At 56.5% G+C, this 24,063-nt stretch overlaps 6 protein-coding genes across 6 annotated transcripts; 5 read left to right on the top strand and 1 right to left on the bottom strand.

Annotated features, from left to right (window-relative positions):
* Positions 1-19: 19 nt before the first annotated feature.
* Positions 20-1,683, top strand: SPBR_04903 (benzoate 4-monooxygenase cytochrome P450; the record flags this gene model as incomplete). Its single annotated transcript, XM_040763180.1, has 3 exons — positions 20-181; positions 248-422; positions 476-1,683. 3 exons carry the CDS (start codon positions 20-22, stop codon positions 1,681-1,683), a joined length of 1,545 nt encoding a protein of 514 aa, XP_040615550.1.
* Positions 1,684-2,021: 338 nt separating this feature from the next.
* Positions 2,022-3,657, bottom strand: SPBR_04914 (uncharacterized protein; the record flags this gene model as incomplete). The annotated part of the gene is made up of 3 exons (XM_040763191.1): positions 2,022-3,287; positions 3,364-3,447; positions 3,514-3,657. The coding sequence occupies 3 exons, from the start codon at positions 3,655-3,657 to the stop codon at positions 2,022-2,024; spliced, it is 1,494 nt and encodes a 497-aa protein (XP_040615549.1).
* A 1,931-nt stretch (positions 3,658-5,588) lies between these two features.
* SPBR_04634 (c6 zinc finger domain containing protein) lies at positions 5,589-8,606 on the top strand (the record flags this gene model as incomplete). Its single annotated transcript, XM_040762911.1, has 1 exon — positions 5,589-8,606. One exon carries the CDS (start codon positions 5,589-5,591, stop codon positions 8,604-8,606), a length of 3,018 nt encoding a protein of 1,005 aa, XP_040615548.1.
* Positions 8,607-9,258: 652 nt separating this feature from the next.
* SPBR_04663 (sister chromatid cohesion protein) lies at positions 9,259-12,045 on the top strand (the record flags this gene model as incomplete). Its single annotated transcript, XM_040762940.1, has 1 exon — positions 9,259-12,045. The coding sequence occupies one exon, from the start codon at positions 9,259-9,261 to the stop codon at positions 12,043-12,045; it is 2,787 nt and encodes a 928-aa protein (XP_040615547.1).
* A 3,972-nt stretch (positions 12,046-16,017) lies between these two features.
* SPBR_05023 (transcription factor) lies at positions 16,018-17,312 on the top strand (the record flags this gene model as incomplete). Its single annotated transcript, XM_040763300.1, has 4 exons — positions 16,018-16,191; positions 16,304-16,360; positions 16,461-16,518; positions 16,600-17,312. 4 exons carry the CDS (start codon positions 16,018-16,020, stop codon positions 17,310-17,312), a joined length of 1,002 nt encoding a protein of 333 aa, XP_040615546.1.
* Positions 17,313-17,603: 291 nt separating this feature from the next.
* SPBR_05442 (uncharacterized protein) lies at positions 17,604-17,831 on the top strand (the record flags this gene model as incomplete). Its single annotated transcript, XM_040763717.1, has 1 exon — positions 17,604-17,831. The coding sequence occupies one exon, from the start codon at positions 17,604-17,606 to the stop codon at positions 17,829-17,831; it is 228 nt and encodes a 75-aa protein (XP_040615545.1).
* Between the last annotated feature and the right edge of the window lie 6,232 nt (positions 17,832-24,063).

Here is a 24,063-nt window from a genome sequence, read left to right as displayed (position 1 = left end):
GCACAAACGACAGCCCATCATGGGTGCCATTCCTTTCGAGCTCATCCCGCAGTACCTGGGCGTGGCCAGCCTGGGTCTGGTGGCCGTCATCTCGCTCTACACGCTGTGGACCATCATCTACAACCTCTTTTTCCACCCGCTGTCGCGTTTCCCCGGCCCCTTTCTGGCCAAGATTTCCCCTGTGCGTCGTCTCCCCATTTGATTTGATACCTGGAAACACCGGGAGAGCTTCGACTGACCAGCCCAGATCTACTCCATCTATGGTCTCTTCCGCGGCCGGTGGCCTTTTGACGTGCACCAGCTGCATCTCAAGTATGGCCCGATCCTGCGTCTGATGCCCAACGAGCTGTCCTTTATCGAACCCGAGGCCTGGCGCGACATCTACGGCCATCGCCAAGGCCACCCACAGTTCCACAAGGATCGTACGTCATCTGTGTCCCTTTCCCTTTTAATTTTGTTCCCGCTAACAACATAGCCATCCATGTCGGCTCCGTCCAGGACATCCCCGGCTCAACGACGCTCACGATGGCCGACGACACCAACCACAGCCGCCAGCGCCGCACTCTCGCGCACGCCTTCAGCCAAAAGGCGCTGCTCGAGCAGGAGAGCATCATACGCGGCTACGTGGACCTGTTCATCGAAAAGCTCACGCCGTTCAGCAAGTCGGGCGAGCGCATCAACATGTGCGACTGGTTCAACTTCACCACCTTTGACATTATCGGCGACATGGCCTTTGGCGAGCCCTTCGGCTGCCTGCGCGACGGCGTCTTCCACGCCTGGGTCTCGCTCATCACGCAGACGATCAAGGCCGGCGCCTTTGAGCAGGCGACCCGCCGCATGGCCACCACCGGCAGTCTCGTGCAGACGTTCCTCGTGCGCCTGATTCCCAGCGACCTGCGCCGCAAGCGCTTCGAGCACCTGGAGCTCAGCAAGGAGAAGTGCCTCAAGCGCATCGAGGAGGGCCTCCGCCGCGAGCACCACGACTTCCTGTACTACATTCTGCGTGCCAACGAGAAGGGCGGCGTCCGCCAGGACGAGATCATCCTCAACAGCGCGCTGTTTATCGTCGCCGGCTCCGAGACGACGGCGTCGCTGCTGGCGGGCCTGACCATGTGGCTGATGCGCACGCCGCACGCGTACAAGCGCCTGACGGACGAGATCCGCACGCGCTTCCCGACGGCCGAGAAGATGAACTTTACCGACCTGCAGGAGTGCGCGTACATGAACGCCTGCATCGACGAGGCCCTGCGCATCTTCCCGCCCATCCCCACGGGGCTGACCCGCACGGTGCCCGAGGGCGGCGACACCGTGGCCGGCGAGATGCTGCCGGGCGGGACGACGGTGTCGGTGTACTCGTGGGCGGCCACGCACTCGCCGCGCAACTTCCAGCGCCCCGACGAGTTCATCCCCGAGCGCTGGTTCAACCCGGCGTTTGCCAACGAGAACAAGGACGCCAGCCAGCCCTTCTCGCTGGGCCCGCGCGGCTGCATCGGCCGGCACCTGACGTTCCTGGAGCTGCGCCTGATCCTGGCCAACCTGCTGTGGCACTTTGACCTCGAGCGCGCGGACAAGAGCGCGGCCGTCGACATCTGGGACATTGCGGGCGACCTCAAGCACGTCAAGGCCTTCAACACGTGGAACAAGCCGCCCCTGTGGACCAAGCTGACGCCGGTGAAGCGCTGAGACGCGTGAGCGAGTGTGAACGGGAGGGAGAGACATGAGGACCTGCGGAGAATGACGATGCGAAGACAGGCCACGACATAGCACTCGGCGTCATTACAAAAGGTCATGAGGAGACGGAGAATGGAAGTGGAAGCAGCGGTGGAGGAATATCAAAAACAGGCGGCCACAAAAAGGCCTGGATCTGGATCTGAACAAGATGACGTGAAACATGTACAATGAAGAACAATGAAAAAGTCAGATTGAGAAGCTCAAGCGTAGTAAATAGGAGGAATACATTCAAAGTTCCATAATAGAGGCAATAGAACCGATGCATCCACCGCATCGCCACCCACTCCAACCTACTTGGACAGCCGGAAGAGAGGCCCTTTGCTGCGGATCTGCTCCCCCTTCCAGATAAAGGGCCCCATCAGCAGCGGGAACAGCGCCAGCGGGATGACGGCGTAGACGATGTAGGGCGTGCGGGCGCCGGCCGAGGCGATCCAGCCGGGCGTGTAAAAGGGCGGGTGGAAGCACATGAGATTGAAAAAGAACTGGAAGACAATGGCGACCTCGGCGGCCTGGTCCGGGTAGCAGTCGGTCATGTACGTCATGACGACGGTGACGATGATTTCCTGGCCAAAGACGAAGAGGATCATGCCGGCCAGGGGCGACGCCCAGTCGCCGGGGGCGCTGCCCTGCAGCTGGATGCCGTACACCAGGAGGCCGGCGACGATGGTGACGAGGCCGGTGACGCTGAGGACCAGCAGCGTCTCGGCGCGCCAGCCGTGTTCCTTTTTGAGCGCGCGCCTGACCAGCAGGTCGCACAGGGGGCCGGCGAGCAGCTCGCCGGAAAAGGCGCCGATGAGGCCGGAGAGGAAGCAGTAGCCGACCTGGGCGGTGGTGAAGTGGAAGCGGCTGGTGATGCCGAAGTTGAGGGTGAAGCCGGCCGTGTTGGCGACCTCGGTCATGACGGCCGTCGACACCCAGAACGACGGGACCACGACGGCCGGGTAGACGAACATGGCGTAGGGGCGGCGGAACGTCTGCAGCCACGACTCGCCCGTCGGGTTGGTCGGCGTGCGGAACCCGAAACGGCGCGCCACGCTGTGGGGGTGGTGGCGGTGACCGCCGCGCTCGTAAATCGTCTCGGGCACCAGACAAAACTGGCCCGTCAGCTGCACGGCGTAGGTGATGGCCGACACGTACATGGACCAGCGCCAGCCCAGCGTGGGGTTCTGCTGGATGGCGCCGCCGGCCACGCCGCCGACGTACGGCGCCACGACCAGCAGGATGGAATTGACGCCCATGCGGGAGCCCTTTTCGTGCAAAAAGAACATGTCCGAGATGGCGGCGGGGCCGATGCACAGGCCGGCGCTGCCGCCGAAGCCCATGACCATGCGGCAGCCCAGGGCCTGGGCGTACGACCCGCTGCGGGCGACGCCAATGGCGGCGACGAGGGCAATGACCTGGCTCGCGAGCAGCACAGGACGGCGGCCGACGCGGTGGCTCAGGGGGATCCAGAAGAAGGGGGCGATGGCGTAGAGGATGGACGGGGCCGAGCCGATGTAGGTGGCCTTGGAGGCGGCGGTATGGAACTGGGCGGCCAGCGAATGGGCGCCGGGGGCCTACAGCAGATGCAGCAGAGTGAGAAAGGGAGTTGTGCAAATGGGAAGCTGGACGATGGGTGGCCCGACAACTGACAATCAATGTGGCCGAGAACTTGACGAGCAGCGACTCGAGGGCCAGGATGAACATGGCGGCGTGCTTTTTGGCAAAGCTCCAGTTCTGCATCGTGGGGCGTCAGCATGTTGATCTTGTTCCTCGCCGTTGTCGATTGGATTGCGTGCTTACCAGAGGATCCTCGGGGTCGTCGCTCGGCTGGGGCACGAGCGCGATGCCGTGCTTGTTGCACTTGAGCGGCGGGCCGTCTGTCTTGTCCGACGACGGCGGGTGGCGGCCCACCGCGTCGACAGCGACGCCGTGTTTGGTGTCCATGGCGGTTGGGGTGGAGGTAAACGAGGAGAGGGGGGGGGGGAGGGGGGTTAACACAAGACAGCAAAAGAAGATAAATGACAGAAGAAAGAGGAGCGACAACAATCAATAGAGAGAGTCACTTGATGGCCGTCAGAACAACAGACGCACATCAACCCAATAAATTGGACGGCAGGAGTGCATGTCCATGTTATATCCTCGCCGTTCCGCGGTCGCAGCCACATCAACTGTATGACAGCCGACAGATATCACGAGGCAACAGTGATAGAGATCCTGTATCTCCGTACGTGGCAGGCCAGCATGTACTGTACACTCTGCAGCTCTGATAGCGGACCGGGTAGCGCTCATACCGCAGGCTTCTCACGGTTCCGAAGATGCATAACATCGTCGAGGGAGGAAGACAAGCACAGACTATGGGGTATGCATGGGTGCAAGAAGAGGATGCAAGACGCCCACTTACATGACTCGACTCGACGCGACTCGACAATACGACTCAATAACAGTCAAACGCATTCGAAGCCCCCCACAAACCCAATCCAGCTTGGCCCGTCTGGCTGTATAGCTATCGCTCGTCTTGGCGCCGGGGAGGGGAGATGGGAAACTGGGACGACGCAACGGTGGCGGTCTGCATTTAAACCGCAATGAGGAGCGAGGAGTATCGTCCGGGGACGACTACCAAGTAGCATGGACGACCATAACCTCCACTGATAAGCTTCCGGCGGCTTTGGCATGCCTTGACGGCAAGCCTCTGGAGACGTGGGACGAGATAAAAGGTACGGTGGAAGGATGAAGAACAAATCTGAAAGAAGACGAAGACGAAGAAAAGATAAAAATAAAGAAAATAAAGACGATGCCTGCAGGCAGAGATAAAGCCATGGACATCGACGTCGACGCAACGGAGACTAAAATCAAACGAGGTCCTCGGACTGTGACTGTGGACATTGTCTTTGGTGGAGACCATTTACATGTCGTTCCAGTTGATTATCTTCACGTTCTCTCTCTCTCGCTCTCCTCTTATTTTGTGTTCTTCCTCCTTGCTCCTGCCCCGAAGCTGCGTCGACTTTGCTGCCATGGACTTGCCTGCTACTAACAGCCTTCCCACTGTAACTTCGGGCTGTAGCAGGTTTACAGTAGACAGTTCACCTGCCAGACAGCGCTTTGGCAAGCTCGTTGTGCCGTCAGACAGCTACAAGGCCCTGGAACCTGGCAGGCAGGCTAGCCTCATCTCCTCCTACTTCGCCTGTTAGCCCGTCCTTGGCCTTTCAGCCCCAGGCTCGACCAACCGCTGGTGCTTCCATCGTTATTCCCACGCTACGTACCAGACTCGTTCTTGCCCTCTCTGGGATGGATCGCGGGTTGCATGCTTGCCGCCCCCAGATTTTCTCTTTCCGGTCTTTGGCGTTCTTTGTTGTCTTTCAAGTATTACTCTGTAACTACCATAACGTCGCTCCTTTGTCTCTCGACAACCACCAACCATGACAATGCGTCTTCACTCCATCTCCACGGACCCTCCAGCCACAATGTTGGCCACGAGATGCCATCCCGGCCCAGACCAGAGATAGGGAACAATGTCAAGTCCGAGTGGTCGAAATATTGGGCACTGGAAACTCACAAACGATCCGTCGTTTGAGGAACCCTTCTTGACTGCTCTCCCTTCTCCCTTGTCTGCTACTTGCTGCTCTCACGCTCTGCTTGTCATTCCGGGGGACCCCCTGAGACCCTCTGACGGCAGTCTTTGGCAGGTTTTGCGGCTCCCAGCTGTATCCACCCCGTTTGGACGAACCTGTGACGTGTAAATTGTGGATGACGCCGACATCAGGACATCACGACATCACAGCATCACAGCATCAAAGCATCTCAGCAGCACAGCATCACTTCTTCTCCTCTCCCAACATTGTCTTCGACAGGAGCCCCGTCCCCCTTCCCTCCCCGCCATGGCCCCAAAAAGCAGGCGTGTGCCACAGGAGCTGCGGCAGCGCACCGAAAAGAGCTGTGACCGCTGCAAGTCGCGCAAACAAAAGTGCGGCATGCTGCCCGGGAAGGACAAGTGCGCCCACTGCGCCAAGTATGGCTACAACTGTCTCGTCACCAAGCCGCGCAAGCAGCGTCTGTACGGCAGCGTCGAGGCCCACACCGAGCGGCTGGTGCTGCTCGAGGGGCTCGTCAAGCATTTTGTGCCCGACGCCGACCTCACCGGCACGGACGGCCTGAGGGAGCTGACGCGCAGTCTGGGTGTACCTCTCTTTCCCGGGGTGGCGTTAACCAGTCCACACGCAAACACAAACACAAATATAAACGCGCACTCGCAGCGTGCTGAGAGTGGACAGGCGCCCGCCGACGACGACACCGACAACGACGCCGTAGCCGACCCCTCTTGCACATCTGCTGCCTCTTCCATCCTCGTCAAGGCCAAACGGGACAACGAGATGCTCGTGCTCGACCTGCAGGGCCAGGGCCAGTACATCGGCCAGGCGAGCTCCTTCTTCTTCCAGGTGCGCCTCCGCGATGCTCTCGAGACCTGGATCGGCCGCGACGACCATCTGAGCAGCGCCGGCTCGCCCTCGAGCAGCGCCGGCACACCCGGCCGCATGCTGCTCTTCGGGCCCAACCCGGCCGACGACAACCGGCGCGCCAGTTTGGGTCATCGCAGCTACCCTGGTGTCGATGCCCTCATGGTGTGCTTCCCACAATCTCTCGCCGACCTGCTGCCCGGCCATCCTCCCGCTGAACGCTGGGCCGTCACGCAGCTGCTTGTGCGCACCTTTTTCGATCGCGTCAACAGCGATTTCCCCGTCCTGCACGAGGCCACCTTTCTGGAGCAGCTGGGCGCCTGGTCCCGCCATCCACACGAGACCGACCAGGCCTGGGTCTGTACGCTGTTGTGCGTTTTGATGCTTGCCTGGCGGCTGGTGGCGCCCACGTCCGTCGCCACATCCATGCCAGAGGCCATGCCGGAATCGGCATCTGCAGCCCCATCCCCGACCGTCGAGCTGCACTACCTCCAGGAGACCCGCTGGTGGCACCAGGCCCAAGCTCTCCTGCCCAAAGTCTTGTTCACCTCCAGCATGGCCTCTGTCCAGGCCCTCATGCTCACCGCCCTCCACCTGCACAACAACAACTCCCGTGACGTTTGCTGGACGCTGACGGGCGCCGCTGTGCGTATCGGGTTTGCCATTGGCCTGCACCGCGACGACGTCGTCGAGCCGGCCGAGCATGCATCGGCAGCAGCGGCATCGCCCACTGCCACTGCCACAAACACAGCCACCCCCGTCACCCGCGAGCTGCGCAAGCGCGTCTGGTGGACGCTCTATGCGTTCGAGCAGCTGCAGGTCTCGTCCCACGACCGGCCCAGCGCCATTGACTGCACAAAACACTTGCTGGCTGGCGCGCCCCGCGAGACCATCCTCGGCATGGGCGCCCACAACCCGCCCGAGTATGTCGTGTGGTCCAACCGCCTCGTCACCTTGCTGGGCGCGGCTTGCCGCAGCCTGCCGCCGGAGGGTGCCGATTGTGGGAGGGACAAGAAGAACCGCCACCCTCGCGTCCAACTCGGCCCCTTGTCGCCCGCGGCTGGCCTCCTGCACGACCTCGACCGCTGGCAATCCACCTTGCCGCGCCACCTCTCGGCCGACCTCATCGGTGCCATGCCCCCCTCCTTCCAGCGGCCACTCTTGCTTCTGCACGTCCAGTACAGCCACGTCTCCGCCCTCGTGTCGCGGCATGCCCTGCTGGCGCGCTTTGCCGCTGCATCCAAGCGTGTGCCGCTAGCCGAGCCCGTCCGTGTCATGGCTGATGTGTGTGTACAGGCAGGGCGCCTGTCGTGCGATTTGCTGCTGCAACTCGATGCCGTGGGTTGTTTCAATGCCCTGACCTGGATGGATGTGTACTATTTGTATTCGTCGGTGTTGATCGTCGTGTTGGCGTTTGTTTGTGAGGAGGCAGAGGGCAGCCAGCCGACGGCGCGTCAAACAAAAGAGACGGCATCGACGACTACCTCGACTACACCGCCACCAACGGCATCGGACCTCCGCCAACTGCTCGGTCGCTGCAAGACTCTCGCCGCCAAGCACCTCGCTAACCCCGTCGTCCCCGGCACCATGCGCCGCTGGCTGACCGTTGTGGGTGAGCTCGACGCCATGGCCAGCTACTTTGCCAGACAGAGGGGCTCCGCCAACGGGGATGGCCGTGTTCCCACGGAACAGGGACACCCCGACGAGTCTGCCACGGGCGACGCACTGCCGAACCCTCCTCTTATGACACCCTCGCCTGACAGCAACAGCGGCGGCGTCGGCAACACGTCGGACAATGACGTCGAAGAAGTCCCGCGGCCCGTCTACGACGAACACGAAAGCGATTACAGAGCGTACAATCGACGCAGCACGCGGCATCGGCCACGGCAAACGACGCGGTCACAGCACACTGACCGCCACAGCAGCTCCCACAACCGCCGCAGTGGCCGTATCAACAGCAACAACAACAACAGCAGCAGCAACAACCACAACCACAACCCCAACCACAACATGCGCTACACCCAGTCCGCCCTCCTGTCCCAACCACTGTCCTTGGCTGGCGACGCCGACTACGCCAGTCGCCAGTTGATGATGATTGCCACCTCGTCGCGCCACCATCCCATGGACGCCATGGACGCCATGGACGCCGTCGACACCATGGACACGGTCAACACCATCAACACGCTCGACACCATGGGTATGCCCCTGGACCTGCCCGCCGCCGCCGACAGCACCGCCACGTTCTTCTCGCACGCCGACGGGAGCACAGCGGCTGCCACGGCTGCCACCACAGCCCTGCTCGACGGCGCCGCCACGGACGACTACGGACCCTTCCAGGCGGCCGCCGATGCCGCGACCGAGACCGGCTTGTGGCACGAGATGCACTGGGAGGGCATTAGTGATTTGTTATTGGGCGTCGACTCCCGCTCCTGGGGAGCGTAAGCAATATATGTTGCGTGTGTCGGTGTTATGGCGTTCTATGGCTTCAGTGCGACTTGAGAGTTCTTGAACTGATCAATAATGGGATGCGGCAAGAATTGGATATTGGGCCACTTGTAACGGGATATGGTTATGTAGCATAGAGGGAGAGAATGTAGATATGTATCCAATTTGATGACATTATATCTGGCTGTAATGATTAAAGATTGTCAATGCTATTTCCTAACCATTACAACTGACAATTGAAAAGAAATTGCTTTTTGAGTGATTGTACATATATATATATATGTATATTTTTTTAAAAAAAACTAATACGATTTTAAATTCGCATAAATTCGACGAAATACTACTTACCTTTCTTTATCCAATTCGACAATACGTCGCAGATGCCACGAGAAAGCGACGCAATGTCTTCGTCCGTATGCCAGTGGAAGTCTTCATTTAGAGGTGTCACGGGACGGCGCGGTATAACCCCACTGAAAGCCCGCCTAAAAAACGCGGGGAGGGTCTCAGTAACGCGCCTACCGTCACCAGAGAGCGCCAACCTCAAAGCACGTCTTTTCGACATATGCATTGAGACAACTTCCTGCTCTTTGGCCATTGACCCCATCTGCACCAGCATCACCTATGTATTGCCTCTCCCCCTCGACTCCCCATGTCTCCGCCCGGACCGTCGCCGGCGCAGACGCCAGCCTCGCCTCGTCCAGACGACGCGACGGTGGACTCCTCTCGCCTTGACGTCCACGATGGTGACCGCATCGCTCTGGCCTCCCACAACGGAAACGACACTGCCGCAGGGACAGCTCTCACGAAGCAGACCTCTCGCTTCACCTACCGCCAGCTCGCCGACCTCGCCGCGGCCGCACCGGCCTGCCCCCTTCGCGTCATCGCCCACATCGACCTCGACGCCTACTACGCGCAGTGCGAGATGCGCCGCCTCGGCACCGCCGACGACACGCCGCTCGTCGTCCAGCAATGGCGCAGCATCATCGCCGTCAACTACCCGGCCCGCGCCTTTGGCATCAGCCGCATGATCAGCGCCGCCGAGGCCAAGCGCCTCTGCCCGGACCTCGTCCTGCAGCATGTGCCCACCTGGAAAGAGGGCTTGACCGAGTGGGCGTACCACGACGACGCCTACAAAGACATGGCCCACCACAAGGTCTCGCTCGAGCCCTACCGCATCCGCTCGCGCGAGATCCTGGCCACCATCAAGGAGAGCCTGCCCGGTGCCGGTGCTGGTGCCCAGGGCTGCAAGCTCGAAAAGGCTGGTATCGACGAGGTCTTTGTCGATCTGTCGTCCTACGTGCACGAGCTGCTCGTGCACCGGCTCTATCCGGACGTGCTCGCCGACTACCGCAAACACCACCATGACCAGCCAGGCGCGCTGCTTCCTCTGCCGCCCGTGACCGAAGCCGATCTCGACTGGGCGGCCACGGGCAGCGACGTCATTGACGAAAAGGACAAAAAGGACAGAAAGGACAGAAACGGCCAGGTTGGCAACGACGCGGACGAGGCCGGCGACAGCACCAACCACAACGATGAGGTCGTCGACTGGGACGATGTGGTCATGCTCGAGGGCGCCCGCATTGTCCGCGCCGTGCGCCAGACCCTCTACGACAAGCTGCAGTTCCGCTGCTCGGCCGGCATTGCCTCCAACAAGATGCTCAGCAAGCTCGGCTCCAGCCAGCACAAGCCCGACAAGCAGACCGTCCTGCGGCCCCGCGCCGTCGCGGCCTTTCTGGACGGGCTCACGTCCGTCACCAAGCTGCGCGGCCTCGGCGGCAAAATGGGCGCCCGTGTCGTCGCTGCCTTTGACACCGAGTCGATTGCCGAGCTGCGCACGCTCTCCGTCGCGCAGATGCAGGCCAAGCTCAACGACCAGGAGGCCGGGTTTCACATCCACAGCATGGTCCACGGCATCGACACGAGCGAGGTCTCGGCGCGCACCGACATCAAGTCGATTATTTCGGCCAAGTCGCTACAACCCCCGCTCACGACCATGGACCAGGCCCTGCGCTGGCTGCGCGTCTTCGCCGCCGAGCTCAAGTGCCGCCTGCTGGACGAGAAGCTGTCCCTGGCGCTGCTGGCCGCCGTGACGGTCAGCGCACAGGGGGCTGGCGGCGGCGATGGAAAGGACGAGCCAAGTGGGCACGGCGGCAGCCCTCCCCCTCCCCCTGCCCCTACCCCCGCAACCCATACGACTGCACACCAACAGCACGTCCAGCGGCTACGCCTTCCGCAGACCATTCGTCTGCACTACGGGGACGCCAGACATGGCCACCACTGGCGCTCGCGGCAGACCCGGATCCCGCGCGACGGCACGCCCCTCGACGAAGAGAAAATGCTCAGGCTCAGCACGCAGCTGCTCGAGCAGGCGCAGCGCGCCGGCGAGCTGTGGCCGTGTGCCCATCTTGCCATTAGCATGGACGGCTTTGATGAGCCAGTCAAGAACAACAAGAGCATCGAGTCGTTTTTCCAGAAAACGGCCGCACCCGGGACAACAGCGAGCCATAACGATGATTGTGCTGGTGGAGAAGACAATCAAGACAAAGACGATCAAGAAGACGATCAAGACAAAGACGATCAAGACAAAGACGATCAAGACAAAGACGATCAAGACAAAGACGATGTAGATAGCAATCTTCGGGACCTCGACGCCATTGATGCTCTTGACGCCCTTGATGAGCCGCTGGTCAAACGACGGCGGACGGAACGCGACGCAGCAGAGACGGCATCCCTGCCTCTGCTGTCCAAAGCAGGGGACGCGAGGCAGTACACAGCGAGTGACAAACACGGCAAACAAGGCAAGCAGGGAAAGCAAGGGAGAGCAGAGCGTACGAACAACATTGACGAACGGCCGCGAGCCACGTCGTCCAGCAGCGCCCGACGAAGTAACGCGGCCGCAGACGCAGGACCATCGAGTGTATCCACTTTCTTCCAGCCCAAAACCGACGGTGCGCCGAGAACTGGTCATGGAAACGGACACGACACGAGCAGCGGCCCATTTGCATGCGGCCAGTGCAGCACGTCGTTTCCATCGGCCGTCCTGCTGCAGGAGCATGACGACTGGCACGTCGCCCGCGCGCTGCACGCACGAGAGACGGCGACGACGACAACGACACAAGCGGCGGGAGCAGCGACAACAGCAGCGACAACAGCACCAACAACCGCCACACGTCGGCGGGGACCTGTCAAACGCGGGACGCCGACGACTCCGGCCAACTCCATCTCGTCTTTTTTTCAAAACCAAGCGCGATCGCCGACCAAAAAGGACAATGGCGGCAATAATGGCAACAACGGCGACGACAGAAACGGAGCGTCAGCGTCGGATGCGAGCCCAAGACCATTGACCTGCCAGCGCTGTGGAGCTGCATTGGACCATCCAGACGACCTGCAGGTGCACCAAGACTGGCACTTTGCCAAGGATCTCGAGACTGGATAAAGGAAGAGACGAAGGAGACGAGAAAAACAGACAAACATGAAAGTGGAAACTGAACGATAACGGAAGAACTGCCGGGCAAAGTCGGCAAAGTCCATGTCGACAGACACAAATACAAGCAGAAGGAAATGCACAGCAAGAAAACAAAACGATTGAGCGGTGTGCAAAATATGAAGAGTACTGCATGTCAGGCACGCATGCAGTGAGCTATGCATACCGTCGTCCTTGTCGTGACCAATTGGTGCCATCAGTACGACGTACTCTGGACATGTACGCACTGGTCGGCACCTGGTATCTCTATTTGGTGCCAGCTCTCGGGCCGGCCCTTTTGGAGTTGACTTTTTCTTTTCCTTTATCTGCCTTTCTGAGCCGAGTCCAACTTTGCAGATCCCGACATTTCTAGTTTTGTCGGCATGCCGACCTACAGAGACGACACTGGCGTGCCGACCTCGACGACAAATTGGAGAGTATCGGCATGCCGACGTCGAGGAAAAACAACCAAATTTCTCGGCAAGCCGAGATGAAGAAAACGACCAATGTCGGCATGCCGATATCAATGAGAAAGGGATAGAGTGGCACGTTGACTTTCAGAACAGCCAGGACAGTCTCCTTGCCGGCCGACCTCTACAAAAGTCGAACCTTTCGGCAAGCCGACATCGACAAGTAGGCGTACCTCGGCAAGCCGACTTCCAAAAGAGTCATGAAAATCGGCTTGCTGGCCCCAAAAGAAGCAACATAACTCGGCAAGCCGACTACTAGAATCGTCGAGACATCGGCTTGTAGCCTTCATTGCAAGTCAAAACCTTTCAGCAAAGGGTACCTCGGCAAGCCAACTGCCAGATTAGTCTAGACTATCGGCTTGCCGACTTCAATACGAATCGAATTCTCGGCATGCCAAGCAAGATAACTCGGCCCGTCGACTTGGACGAAAGGCAAACCATCTCTGTTTGCCGTCCTAGTCAAAACGCTGATATCCGTGAGACCATGAGAAGCAGGAGACCGGCATGCCGATGCCAAAGCAAACGAAAAGTATGGATGAGTACTGTCGGCATGCCGAGTCAACAAAGAGGAGACAATGCATGTAGGCATACCGACCTCGACAAATATGGTTCGGTCGGGACTCTCGACTTGCGCGAGGGCCAACCGACCTCGAAAACTCTCGGCCCGGAGGCTCGTATTGTTCATCAATGGAAAGAGCAAAGAATAAAAAGGGAACAAAAGGGGGGCATAACTACGAAGAAGGGTTTGAATATGACTGTGTAAATACAGTATTTACACTGTGAATATGAATATACTGTAAACGGCTAGTCAATGGCTGCATATTATTACATTGCTTGACTGCAATCGTTTTGCGGCCCAACCTTTGCGGCCCAACCCAACGAATTTGGATGCTACCGGGCAGACATGACAGAAAACGAGACCCGTCGGGCTGCCCATTGTTTCGAGAGATGTGCAGATGGACACCTGACACGCTCTCTTCGGATTCCAAGACTATGTGATATTTTGTCTTGGCCTATTGGGACCCCGTTTCGAGGCCCCATCATGCACGCTCCACCGACAGTATAAACTGGACCGACGTACTCGTAAGATAGTTTACATCCCATGCCCAAGATGATAGCAAACACAATAGGGCGTCAGGGCGTGTGGGCGTGTAGGGCTCCTTTTTGCCACACGTTCTGGTGGATACCGGCTGTCAGAAGGCAGCTAGGAAGCGGCAAGTGGAAAGAGCCGCCTGCGCCAAAACGGCTGGCAGGTAGCAATACTGGACGAACAGGACAGAGACACATCACTGTGGCGGATTTGGAAAGCAGGGCGGCCAGACCGAGAACCGTTCGTATAAAACAAACACTGCCGCACTCGAGTCAGATGCGTTGTTTTGTGCTGAAATCGGATGCACAAGACAGCTATTTAGACTCGTCGCTGCCTCCCACTGTCCGTTACTCGCCTCTTCGGTGCGTCTCTTCCTTGCCTGTTTCACTGCACTGAGTTGGATTGAATGCAGAGCTTGGGCAGCCCATAGGAAAGCAGGGGTGTCTGATAGGCGCCCAGGCGCCGCAGGATGTCAGCGGTGACAAAACAACAAAAAAACAAGAAAAAGCGAGCCACGTCTGTCCTTTTTTTCGCCTCTTCTGTGTGCCCCAGTGCAACCTGCAGCCAGCCTTTTGGGGCAGCGTGTCTTGGAGTTGTGCTCTTTGATCTGTCGGTCAGCTTGTGCTTCTATGCACTGGTGGCAGTGTACTTTACAATGCATGTTGTCTTGTTTTCAAATGCTGCTTTACTTCGTAATTCGTACTTTCTTTGTAATTCGTAGCCAGTGTCACCGCCACACCATCCCTGCTGCTCTGGCCAATGGTACGGCTGGAATAGCCACGACTGTCAAAGGATCGCTACCTTCCACTTTAGCTCGGTCAGCCTTTTTGGCTGCCGTTTCACATACGCACCAGGCCCATAAGGCCAGGCTACCTTCCCCACTAGGCCCTGTAGCAGCTTCTACAAGTACAGGGGGCAGCAGACTGGCCTTTGCGCTTTCCCTCTTTGCCTCTTTCCGTCGTCGGTGTCTTTGTCCTCCCTCGTTGGGAAGCGACGTCGTCCCATCTTGCGACCGATCGCTCCTTTCGACCCAGAAAGGAGCTTTGCACCTTCTCCCTCCACGTTGTAAACAATCCCCCTTTTTGGCTTCCCTCCCTTTTTTGCCTTTTACTATCACCACATATTGGCTCTTTTGTCGCAGCTCAAGTCAACTTCAGTCCAACCGTCCAGCTTTATGTCTTCCTCCTGGACCGTCCCACCACCGCAACTTTATCGGAAAACCACTGGCTGGGCCTCTCGCAGGTCTCCGTATTACTCTACAGTCCACTTTTGTCTGTTCTCGCAACCAACCAGAGCGTCCCACGCAACACCCACGCGACGCCCTCCGGAGCTGGCGTTTTCGTGGCCTGCAACCGTCATTGGCTGCCAGGGGCTTGTTTTGCTGCTCGTTGGGTCACCCTTTTTCGTGCGAATTCCCTTGCTGCGTGCCCGATCCTATCAAATCGTCCAAGCCTTCCCGCCCAACATCTTGAAAACGGATCACCTCTCATTGAAGCGGCCCGACCTGCAGGCTCTGCTTTCAGCGCGTCCAGCGCTTCCAGCGGTTTCTATTGGAGAGATTGTGCAGTGACAACCCCCGAAGGCGGCCAAAAACAAGACTTGTTTCGCCACGGAGAGGTCGCCAAAAAGCAAGTCAAGGCCTGACTAGAACGGGCCTGCATCACTGCCCAATCTTCCCAGATCACGGGCTGCCAATTGCAATTGGCACAAAATTAGTTGATGTGGCGTCCACCTAACGACACGAGAACAATCATACCTTGCACATCCAATCTCCTTACCATTCGGACAGAAACTGTAACGACGTCGTCCGATTGATTCACATTCACTGCGCCTTGCTGGCTGCGATATACCACGGAAACGACTAAAACTCTATCTGGGAACCGAGCAAGAAGCAACGACACACTGCTCAGCCGTGCTGTTATTTGCTCCGTCCTGCGAAGAGCCCAGACGAGACCCACCGGTGCCACCTCATTTTACCAGCATCAGGCCCAATCCCAGGCCACCCTCTTCCCGCCTTGTTTCCTTGCCAAATTTTCCCCTGCGACCGCGCACCCCCGCCAATCGTGCTGCCCTGCCTGGTTGTCTTTCAGTTCGGGCCTACCCATTACGCTATTCCTGTTCCCTTTTCTTTCTTTCTTTTCCGTCGAATTCGCTTCCTCCCCCCCTCCGATTTAAAGTCTTGCAGCCGTTTTGCTTCTTCTATCGAGATCGTATTCCACCTTTTGTCGTTTGTCGTTACTTTTGTTTTGTCTTGTATCTGGGCGATTTGTATTGTTACTTTTCTCCTCGCTTTTCGTTTCCTCTCTCGGACCGCCTCTTGCGATCTTTGCTCTGGCTTCTGTTTCTCGCCTTTTCTGGAATCGTGATCTTCTCCCAACAATAAAAATGGCAAACCGCGGACGAGGCGCCGGCGCAAGCTACCCACCGAGCAACAATGCGCCACCACGGCAAAACGAGTATTTTGTTCCCCGCGACGGCATTGACCGTGAAGTCATCACGGCCGACATCTGTCGGTACTTGGGCAACGATGCCCTTGTCCGCCCGGGCACACACACAAATGTGAGTCGGCGTGTGCATGGCGTTCACCGCTGAACTCGCGGTTGAACATCACAGGAAATGCTGTGTCTGTGATGGGATCCAAGTATGCTGACCATATCTTCCCCATCGATAGGATAGTGGCCGTGTCATCCAGGGCTACTTCATCACCGCATATCGTAACTTGACATCCGTACGTCTTCCGTCCCTCTCTACGTGCATCCTGCCAACGGCGCTTACGCTCCGCATCCCTCATTTCACCCAATCGTCTAACCAAACCCCTCCGTCGACAGGCTATGATCGCCGATCTCAAGACCGACTCTGCGCGCTGGGACGCAGAGAGGCGGAAGAGTCAGTCTGGCGCAGGTACACTAGCTTATTCTCATCGAGACCGGCTCCACGATCGCGTACATAACCCTAACTCCCCTTCAGTCAAATACCAGGACTCCCAGATTAGAGACGGCCCGCAGCGCGGCGGCAACGTCAATATTCCTGTCGGAGGTGGTAACGGCGGAGGCGCCCCGTACGGCGGCTTGCAGTCTTCCTATGGCGGCAACTCTGCCGGCAACTACGACAGCGGCCCTCGCTATCCAGGCAGCGAGGCACCAGGATACAGCGCCTCTGGACCAGGAGGACCAGGCCCGGGCTCCTATGGCCCGCCTGGAGGACACGGCGGTTACAACAACGCTCCATACGCGCAGGGCGGACTACCACCCCAGACACAGTACCCTTCGCAGCAACAATCTCCCCAGGATCCGAGATACGGTGGCCCGCCTCCTCAGGTCGGCGGCCTTGGCGGTATTGGCGGCAACTACGGCGGACCTATCGGGGGCGCCGCCCACCCGCAACCACACGGCCAGGACGGCTACGCAAGTGGCGCACACTACGCCGTAGTGTCCAACCGGGATGCCTACTCCATGGACATGCAGATGACGGATGCCCCCTTGGCCCCCGCACGACGCAACTCCCCGCCCAGTGGCCCTGGCGGGTTCGGAAACCAAGGCAACAGCAGCCGCGGCTCGTACGGCAGCGGCGCACCCGGCACTGGTGGTGGCTACGGCGGATACTCGGCGCCGCCGCCACCAGCAAGTCACGCCGCTGCGTATGGCCAGCCTATCGACGGTGGCTACGGACGAGGTAGGTGATTCTTTTCAACCGAACCAGGTGTTTGTGTGGTATTGCTTTAATAGGCAAAAGGTTCCAGTCTACATACTCACGCACAGCTTCAGCTCCCAACGCAAACACTGGATACAGCCCTGCTCATGATGTGTCACCGCAGCCGCCCCACGCCCAACAGTATGAAGAACCCGCCCTCTCTACCCTCCCTCCCCGGCCTCCCCATCCCTCTTCCCCTGCTCGCTCTGGATCCGTTGCATCGAATAGTCAGGCTCAATTTCCAATCACCAATAGTGGACCACAACAAGCTGCTCCTCGCCATGGCCGGGAACAACGCGCCGCGAGCGAGCGCTCAGATCACCGCGATCGCCCTGAACGGCCCGGCGAACGTGAACGCGAGCGTGAGCGCGATGCCACACCTCCCAACCGGAATGGTCCCCCACCAAAGTCGGGCAGTGCCGCCCCTCACCACCTATATGGCCGGAGATGACCGTACGCCCTGGGTTCCTCTCACCCTCAACTCGAACTTCATCCGCAACAAAAACTAAAAGACTGATCTCGATATCGCATTCTTTTCCTCTGCTCATGGAAGGCGTTTGATTCCCTTTTGGTTGGTAGAGGCGCTCTGGCGCTCCTGATTTGGTTACGATTCTGCTAGAGTTCCTGATTCGTTTGCTGCTTTTCTTGCGTCTCTCAACTTTGGTCGCTCTCTCGTTCCTTGACCCATTTGAGTCTGCCTCAAACCAATTCTTCTCGTTCCTGCTTCACGCCACGCTACGACTCTGTTTTATTTTGCAACGCTTACATGGCCAAGCCATGGCTTTGTCACTTGTTTACATTTTCTGTTGTTTACGCTCTGTCCTTTTTTTTCTTTTTTCTTTCTTCTTTTTTTTTTTTTTTTTTCCTTTTCTGGACTCGTTGGCACCGCCTTCGATCTATCTAAACCACTCGACACCACTGGACTTGGACTTCCCTACTCTAATCTGGACACCTCTGGCCACGGATCATTTCAATGCGACGAGATCACCTGTCCTACATACTCCTCCCTGGACCATTTTTGGACTGGCGTTTATTGACAGCTGGACCTTGCACGATGCTGATTCTCAGTCTGTGTACTCATTTTTGCTCAAGAATGCTCAATCTTACATGATTGAAGACAAATCAAATTTCTCAGCCTTCACCCGAAGGCAGTGGTTGTAAGGGTATCGTCTTACCGTCTTTTCATGTCTCGTCTTTCCTCTACAGTCTTTGGTCTCATTGTCTCTCCTTGGCCCGGCTTCAACCCTTTCTGGACCATTGCCATGCTGGCTCAAGTACCAATCGACTTAACGGACTTGTGCTTGACAGCACCATTTGTGGTCAAACATCTTCAAATGGAAGTCCCTCTTCCCATTCCAGCTCCTGTCTCAGCAATCAACCTGGACTTTGTAACATCTCGAAACCATATTCTTGAGGACATCAAGAAGTGACCACTCGGGGACGCGTGCATCTGATGACATCTATTCCCACTGGACCCTGGATCAACAAGCAACATATAATTTCATTTTCTCTTTATGGATCTATGGACTGGGCTTTGATTATCTGTACAGCATGTTCCCTTTTTGAAACGGACGAATGAATCAAACACTGGGCTGTGAATGATTTTCTTACACACCGCAGAATATTGCGTTCGTGCTCAGCCGTGCATAGCGGAATGACTATTTTCTTTCTGGACCCGCGACAATTTGGAAACATCTCGAACAATTTCGAAGGTGCTTGAATGAAACGACGAATGGGACAAATTGGACAAGCCCGTCCGGGATGGCCCAGGAACCTGACTGTGGCGAAGATTTTCGAGCCTGGTCTAATTATCATCTGTTTGAAGGCTTTCAACTGTCTGGCAGTCACAACTGTTTACTGCGGGGAAGACGAAGCGTCTCTGGACCCTCTCTCAAAAAACCCTATTTAATGCCGGCACATACCTCCTGTCCATTTTTTTCACGGTTGTTTATTTTTGGTCAACATGTTAGGGTCTCGGTGGCAATCGTTACTCTCTTCGTCGTTTTAAATGGTATGAATCGATAGCGAGGCCCCCCCTCCCCAGCTGCTTGCATACCTTGTCTTTATGCTGACATATTTCTTCGACAGAGCTGTACTTCTATCTGAACCCATTCAATGCACATGTGCTCCCATTGTCTTGTTGCGCGTCATACTTCGTTTGCTCCAGGGACTGCCAGACGACCAGTCTGCAAAGCTTACTTCCCGCACTGTCAACGTTATGCATGATCTCGGGTTCAGCCCGACAGAACTCTACGCAGTTCGAACCCAGGGAGCAGCCACCCTTTTGCTTTGGAATTGGTTACGATACGACTGGGCGCACTCGATGCGTGCCTGCCCTACGCAACAAGGTCTTTTATTTGATTTGATTTCGAATGCAAAGCGACCAAAAAAAAAAAAAAAAAAAAAAAAAAAAAAAAACCCTAAAATTTTGGACTGGAGTGGGCAACATTTCTGCACCTTTGTGCATTATAGTTTTGCAGCTGATACCCCGTGACGTGACCTTCTGCCTCTTTATCTTTCTTGCCTCTGCTTGGCGCGTTCTGGCTCCGCACTTCGATGCTCATTTCTTGTATTACGGTATGTTTTTTGCAGGTTTCTTTAACAGTGTTTCTGTGAGGGGTGGGGGGGGGGGGGTTCTACCGGACCTCTACCCTAGGATTGCAAGGCGAGGTATGCGACTACAACTACCTCCTACGACTGTGTCTTGAATTGCCTTCGCCGCCACGGAACAGTAGTCAAAAGTTGTACGCCGTCTTCGCTCAGGATACTAACACCGCGTGTTTAGAACATCCCACATCCAACTCATACGTTTGGCCTATGCCAGCCGTTCTGTGTACCCGACGCAAGGACTGACGGGCGGGCGCATCCCGGGTAGTGCTTGACTTTCCTGACGCACTCTATGGCTTGCCCTTGATTTGCTTCATCCAGTCATTTGCTCTCGACCCCAAACAGACAAGTCGCAACCAACGCAAAAACCAATGGCAGTGGAGGGAGATAGCGCAAAGGTACAAAACGACAACGTAATTGTCTCTCGTTTGGCATTTTGATTTTCTGTTTATGCTTTCGTATTGTTGTGCTGGAGTTTTGGATGCTTGCAGGCTTTTGTTTTAAATCTTCTTCATGGGCATCGTGTTATTTAGCGGTCCTCTGTTGTCTCTGTTATTGATCTGTTTCACGCCCGGACATGTGTTGTTTTGTCTTTGCATGTCTTGGACATGTCGTTGTGGCCCACGTTCATCTGGTCCGTGTCTACGGCTCGTTTCTGGGTTATTGTCTCTTTTATACTGCATAGTATCCTACAACAGGGCAAATGACCGAATTCCTCTTATCTTCTACCCAAGGCCCAAGCACCACTTTTCGTGCCATGATGTGCCCATCCAGTTCAGCTGTACTGCTTGTAGTTCAAGCCATGTATCAATCGGTCCCATATGCAACTGTGAAGCCAGCACAGCTCTGAAGATGCACCAACCAGCTCGCACTGGCTCTCCTCGGCGACGATACGATGAGATGAGTATGTCCATGGAGTCACCAAGAGCTTTCTAGAAGAACATGAAAGGGATGCGGACGCTGTTTATCCTTTCTTCCAACCGTATAGAAGGAGCTAGCGTCGTGGATGCATGAGGACGGCCTGCACTACTATGGCTACGGTGAACATGATCTCAGGATAGAGCACTACACTGCTTTGGTGGCAACACTCGTGCGGGAGGGGTCCGTGTCGTCTGCCAATTTCTTTCTCTTCCATGGAACAGGAGACTCAAGACATTCATGCGGTGGCTTGGTGCCTGTACTGCTTGCGCATTATTGTGCCTGGGGACACATGATGGTGCTGTGCTTGTATGGTCACAGCTCAGGCGAGATCGGCCGTGTGGCCGTACCTTCCGTCAAGAGATACATATGGGGTCGTATGGTCCTCTTCGAGATATGGACAAGTTTGCTCTTTCCCCAGTTGTTGTGGCCCTCGAACGCGCCTTCCCAGTCCGTCTGTTATTTGTTTACGTCGATGCTCTTTCCAAACCTGGCATCAAAGTCGTTACAGATGTTTCCGCACTCCCTTTTCCACACTTGGCGGTTTCTCCTTTCTTTTGATCTGAGATTTCGCAATCCGGCAATACCGAAGACGATTGGCTCCGAAACGGATGTGAGCCTCTTGGACGTCTGCGTTACCGGCTGTCCCACAGAACCACCACCGACAGCCAGCGACTTAGAGATCCTACAGGGTGACAGCCCTTAATACATATCCGATGACCAAATTGCGGCACAATTGTTCATATTGACTGCGAGATACATCTCCACAAGTTTTGCAAGTACCGTCTACTTTAGAGGAAGGTCTATGCATTGGCAGTTTCCCCGACGCCGACCAGCATAAAGAGGGCAGAAGATCCAAAAGCTGACACGAGCAGGCGGCTCCAGCATTGTGACTGACCACTCGAGATTTCCGTGTCGAAAGACTGCCCGACGCGCTTTATTAACATTGGAATCAATGTGGTTTGTCTTGTATCCCAATACTACTCACCGCGGCAAAATGTTTGTGTTGATGTCTGCGATATGCTAACTTTGTGTTTTACGGCAGATTCTCCCACGCCCTAGGGCTGGTCAATTTACCGTGGTCCACTTGGGTTGCTCACGTCGTTTTCAAATTGAAATCGATCCCTTGGCCAGCCGCGACTAGACATGGTAGGCACAGCTTTACCAATACTAACTTGCTGGACTAAGCGAAGTGCGTTAACAACAGTGCTGGTATACCCCGGGAAAACTTTTGCCATGATACGTGTGGCATCGAACCTTTCGACGCGTTTAAGCTCTAGAAGGTCAGTTTGATTTAGTGTCCCCTGGCCACTAACAAAAAGGGCCGAGCCTCTTCTAACGGCGACTTTGTCCACGGGCTTGGCAAGCTATATTAGGTTTGCCGGGCGGGATTGAAAACATGAAGCACCGGACTGCAGCGCTTAATCGGGGCCTTCGGCTCTAAAATGGCGACTGGCAGATGGCAATAAACGAACAGTGTCGTCGATCCGATCAACTGACGCTGACGGTAAATACCCGGCCGCCATAGAATCAAAGAATGCATGAATGCTTCGCAGTCAATTTCAGACAACGAACCGGGTACAATACAACATGACTGTTTCAAGGTCACCAGGCGGTCTCGACACCTAGCGGGGAAGGAGACTCGGCATGGTGTCTGGTGATGTTGTATTCGCCTGGCGGGTTGGTCAACGCGTGAGAGGTACTAGACTGAGAAACCGGGGCAGTTTGTGTGGAAGGACGCGAGTTGTACAGTAAGTTCACAAAACCAGCACCTATGGTTTCCATTCTGGTGCCGCTGGCTGCATTTGATATGCATGATGTTGCGAATACGTAGTGGTCTGCTTGAGAACCGGTGCCCTTCACACTCTGAGCGGAAGTGAGCGGAAAGCTAGCATGAGCCCAGTCGTTGACCACTAACACATCGACAGGTGTTCTTGCAGCGAACAAGAACCTGTCACCTCCAATGCCCAGGCCTCGCTTAAGGCTCCATCCCATCACAGACAGCGGTTCTCGGTGGAATTGCGATGGGGTAGACAAGGTCCCATGCCTACCTCGTCAATGATGTTTTTGGCAGCTTTCGTTTCTATGGTACGCCACGAATACGAATTGGGATATCTATTCGCGCCGTCGAAATTTGATTATTTTACACGCCCCTGCCCATCACACAATGGAGGCTTGGACTCGTATCTTTCCGGCAAGAGAAAAGATCCCTTATGGACCACCTGAAAACCAAGTGGAGAGACGGTTCAGGGATGACAGAGTTGCTCGCGGCGGACGGTCCCCTTCCCGTCGCACAGACACTAGGGCTGTTGGTCTTACTCGCATGAGTTTTCGAACATGTGACCTGGACAATGCCGCTTTTGAGAGGAAGATGCAGGATCGCGAGGCAAGGGACGGTGAGCTAAATTACGACGGTGAGCCAAATTACAGACGGTTGGATCAAAATGAGCGGTGACAGGGAACAGGGTACGAGATACGAAAAGCGATGTCCTTGGGAGCCAGAAGGAAAACAAACCCCCAAAACGACGGGTTACTTTTACGGAGAGCAGTGAGGGCTTGACCGCCTGGCCGACTACATTGCAGACAAAGTCCAAAGCAGACAAGTCCGGTCTAGCCAAGCAACGGCGTGTAAGTGACGAGGCAAGCACGTTCACATTGCACTGGCAGGAGACAATGGATTTGGATTAGGTGGGATTCGATGCAAAGGGCAGGAAAGGACTCGCAGAGCATGCAAGTCGCCCGTTTCATACCCAATTCGACCGTGCAGGTTTCCTGCAATGCAGCACTGCCATCTTCCCTGCACTGCAACATGGACCGTTTACTCTGAAGCTACTAATGTACACAGGGAAGAGGACGTTGCACCGGCGTCTCGCCTGATAACGAGTTGGCTGGCAGAGGCGGGAAGGAGAAGTGAAGCTGATAGGCTTGGTCGGGTTGTCTGTTGGTGCTTGTGCACGACAAGCGATGAGACTATCGACAAGCGAGGTGACTATCGACAAATAAAATGTGTCATGATGGGGGGAGGGTGTGGGAATCACAGCAGAAGGGCCTCGACAGATCAAGTCGACGCCGCCGTTGATCATGGTGCCCGAAGAGAGGCTTGACGAGGTCTCGTCAAACGGTCACTCATCCTGTGATGCGACAAGCAAAGGGGCATTTATCTTCTTGCCGTGACCAGCAGGGTATCGAAGGTGCCTTCGTCAGCTGAAGCCTTGC

This window comes from Sporothrix brasiliensis (genome assembly GCF_000820605.1).
Source record: "Sporothrix brasiliensis 5110 chromosome Unknown Cont21, whole genome shotgun sequence".
In the NCBI taxonomy this organism is placed as follows: domain Eukaryota; kingdom Fungi; phylum Ascomycota; class Sordariomycetes; order Ophiostomatales; family Ophiostomataceae; genus Sporothrix; species Sporothrix brasiliensis.
Note: the sequence above shows the minus strand (reverse complement) of the source record. Positions and strands in the feature narration are given on the sequence as shown.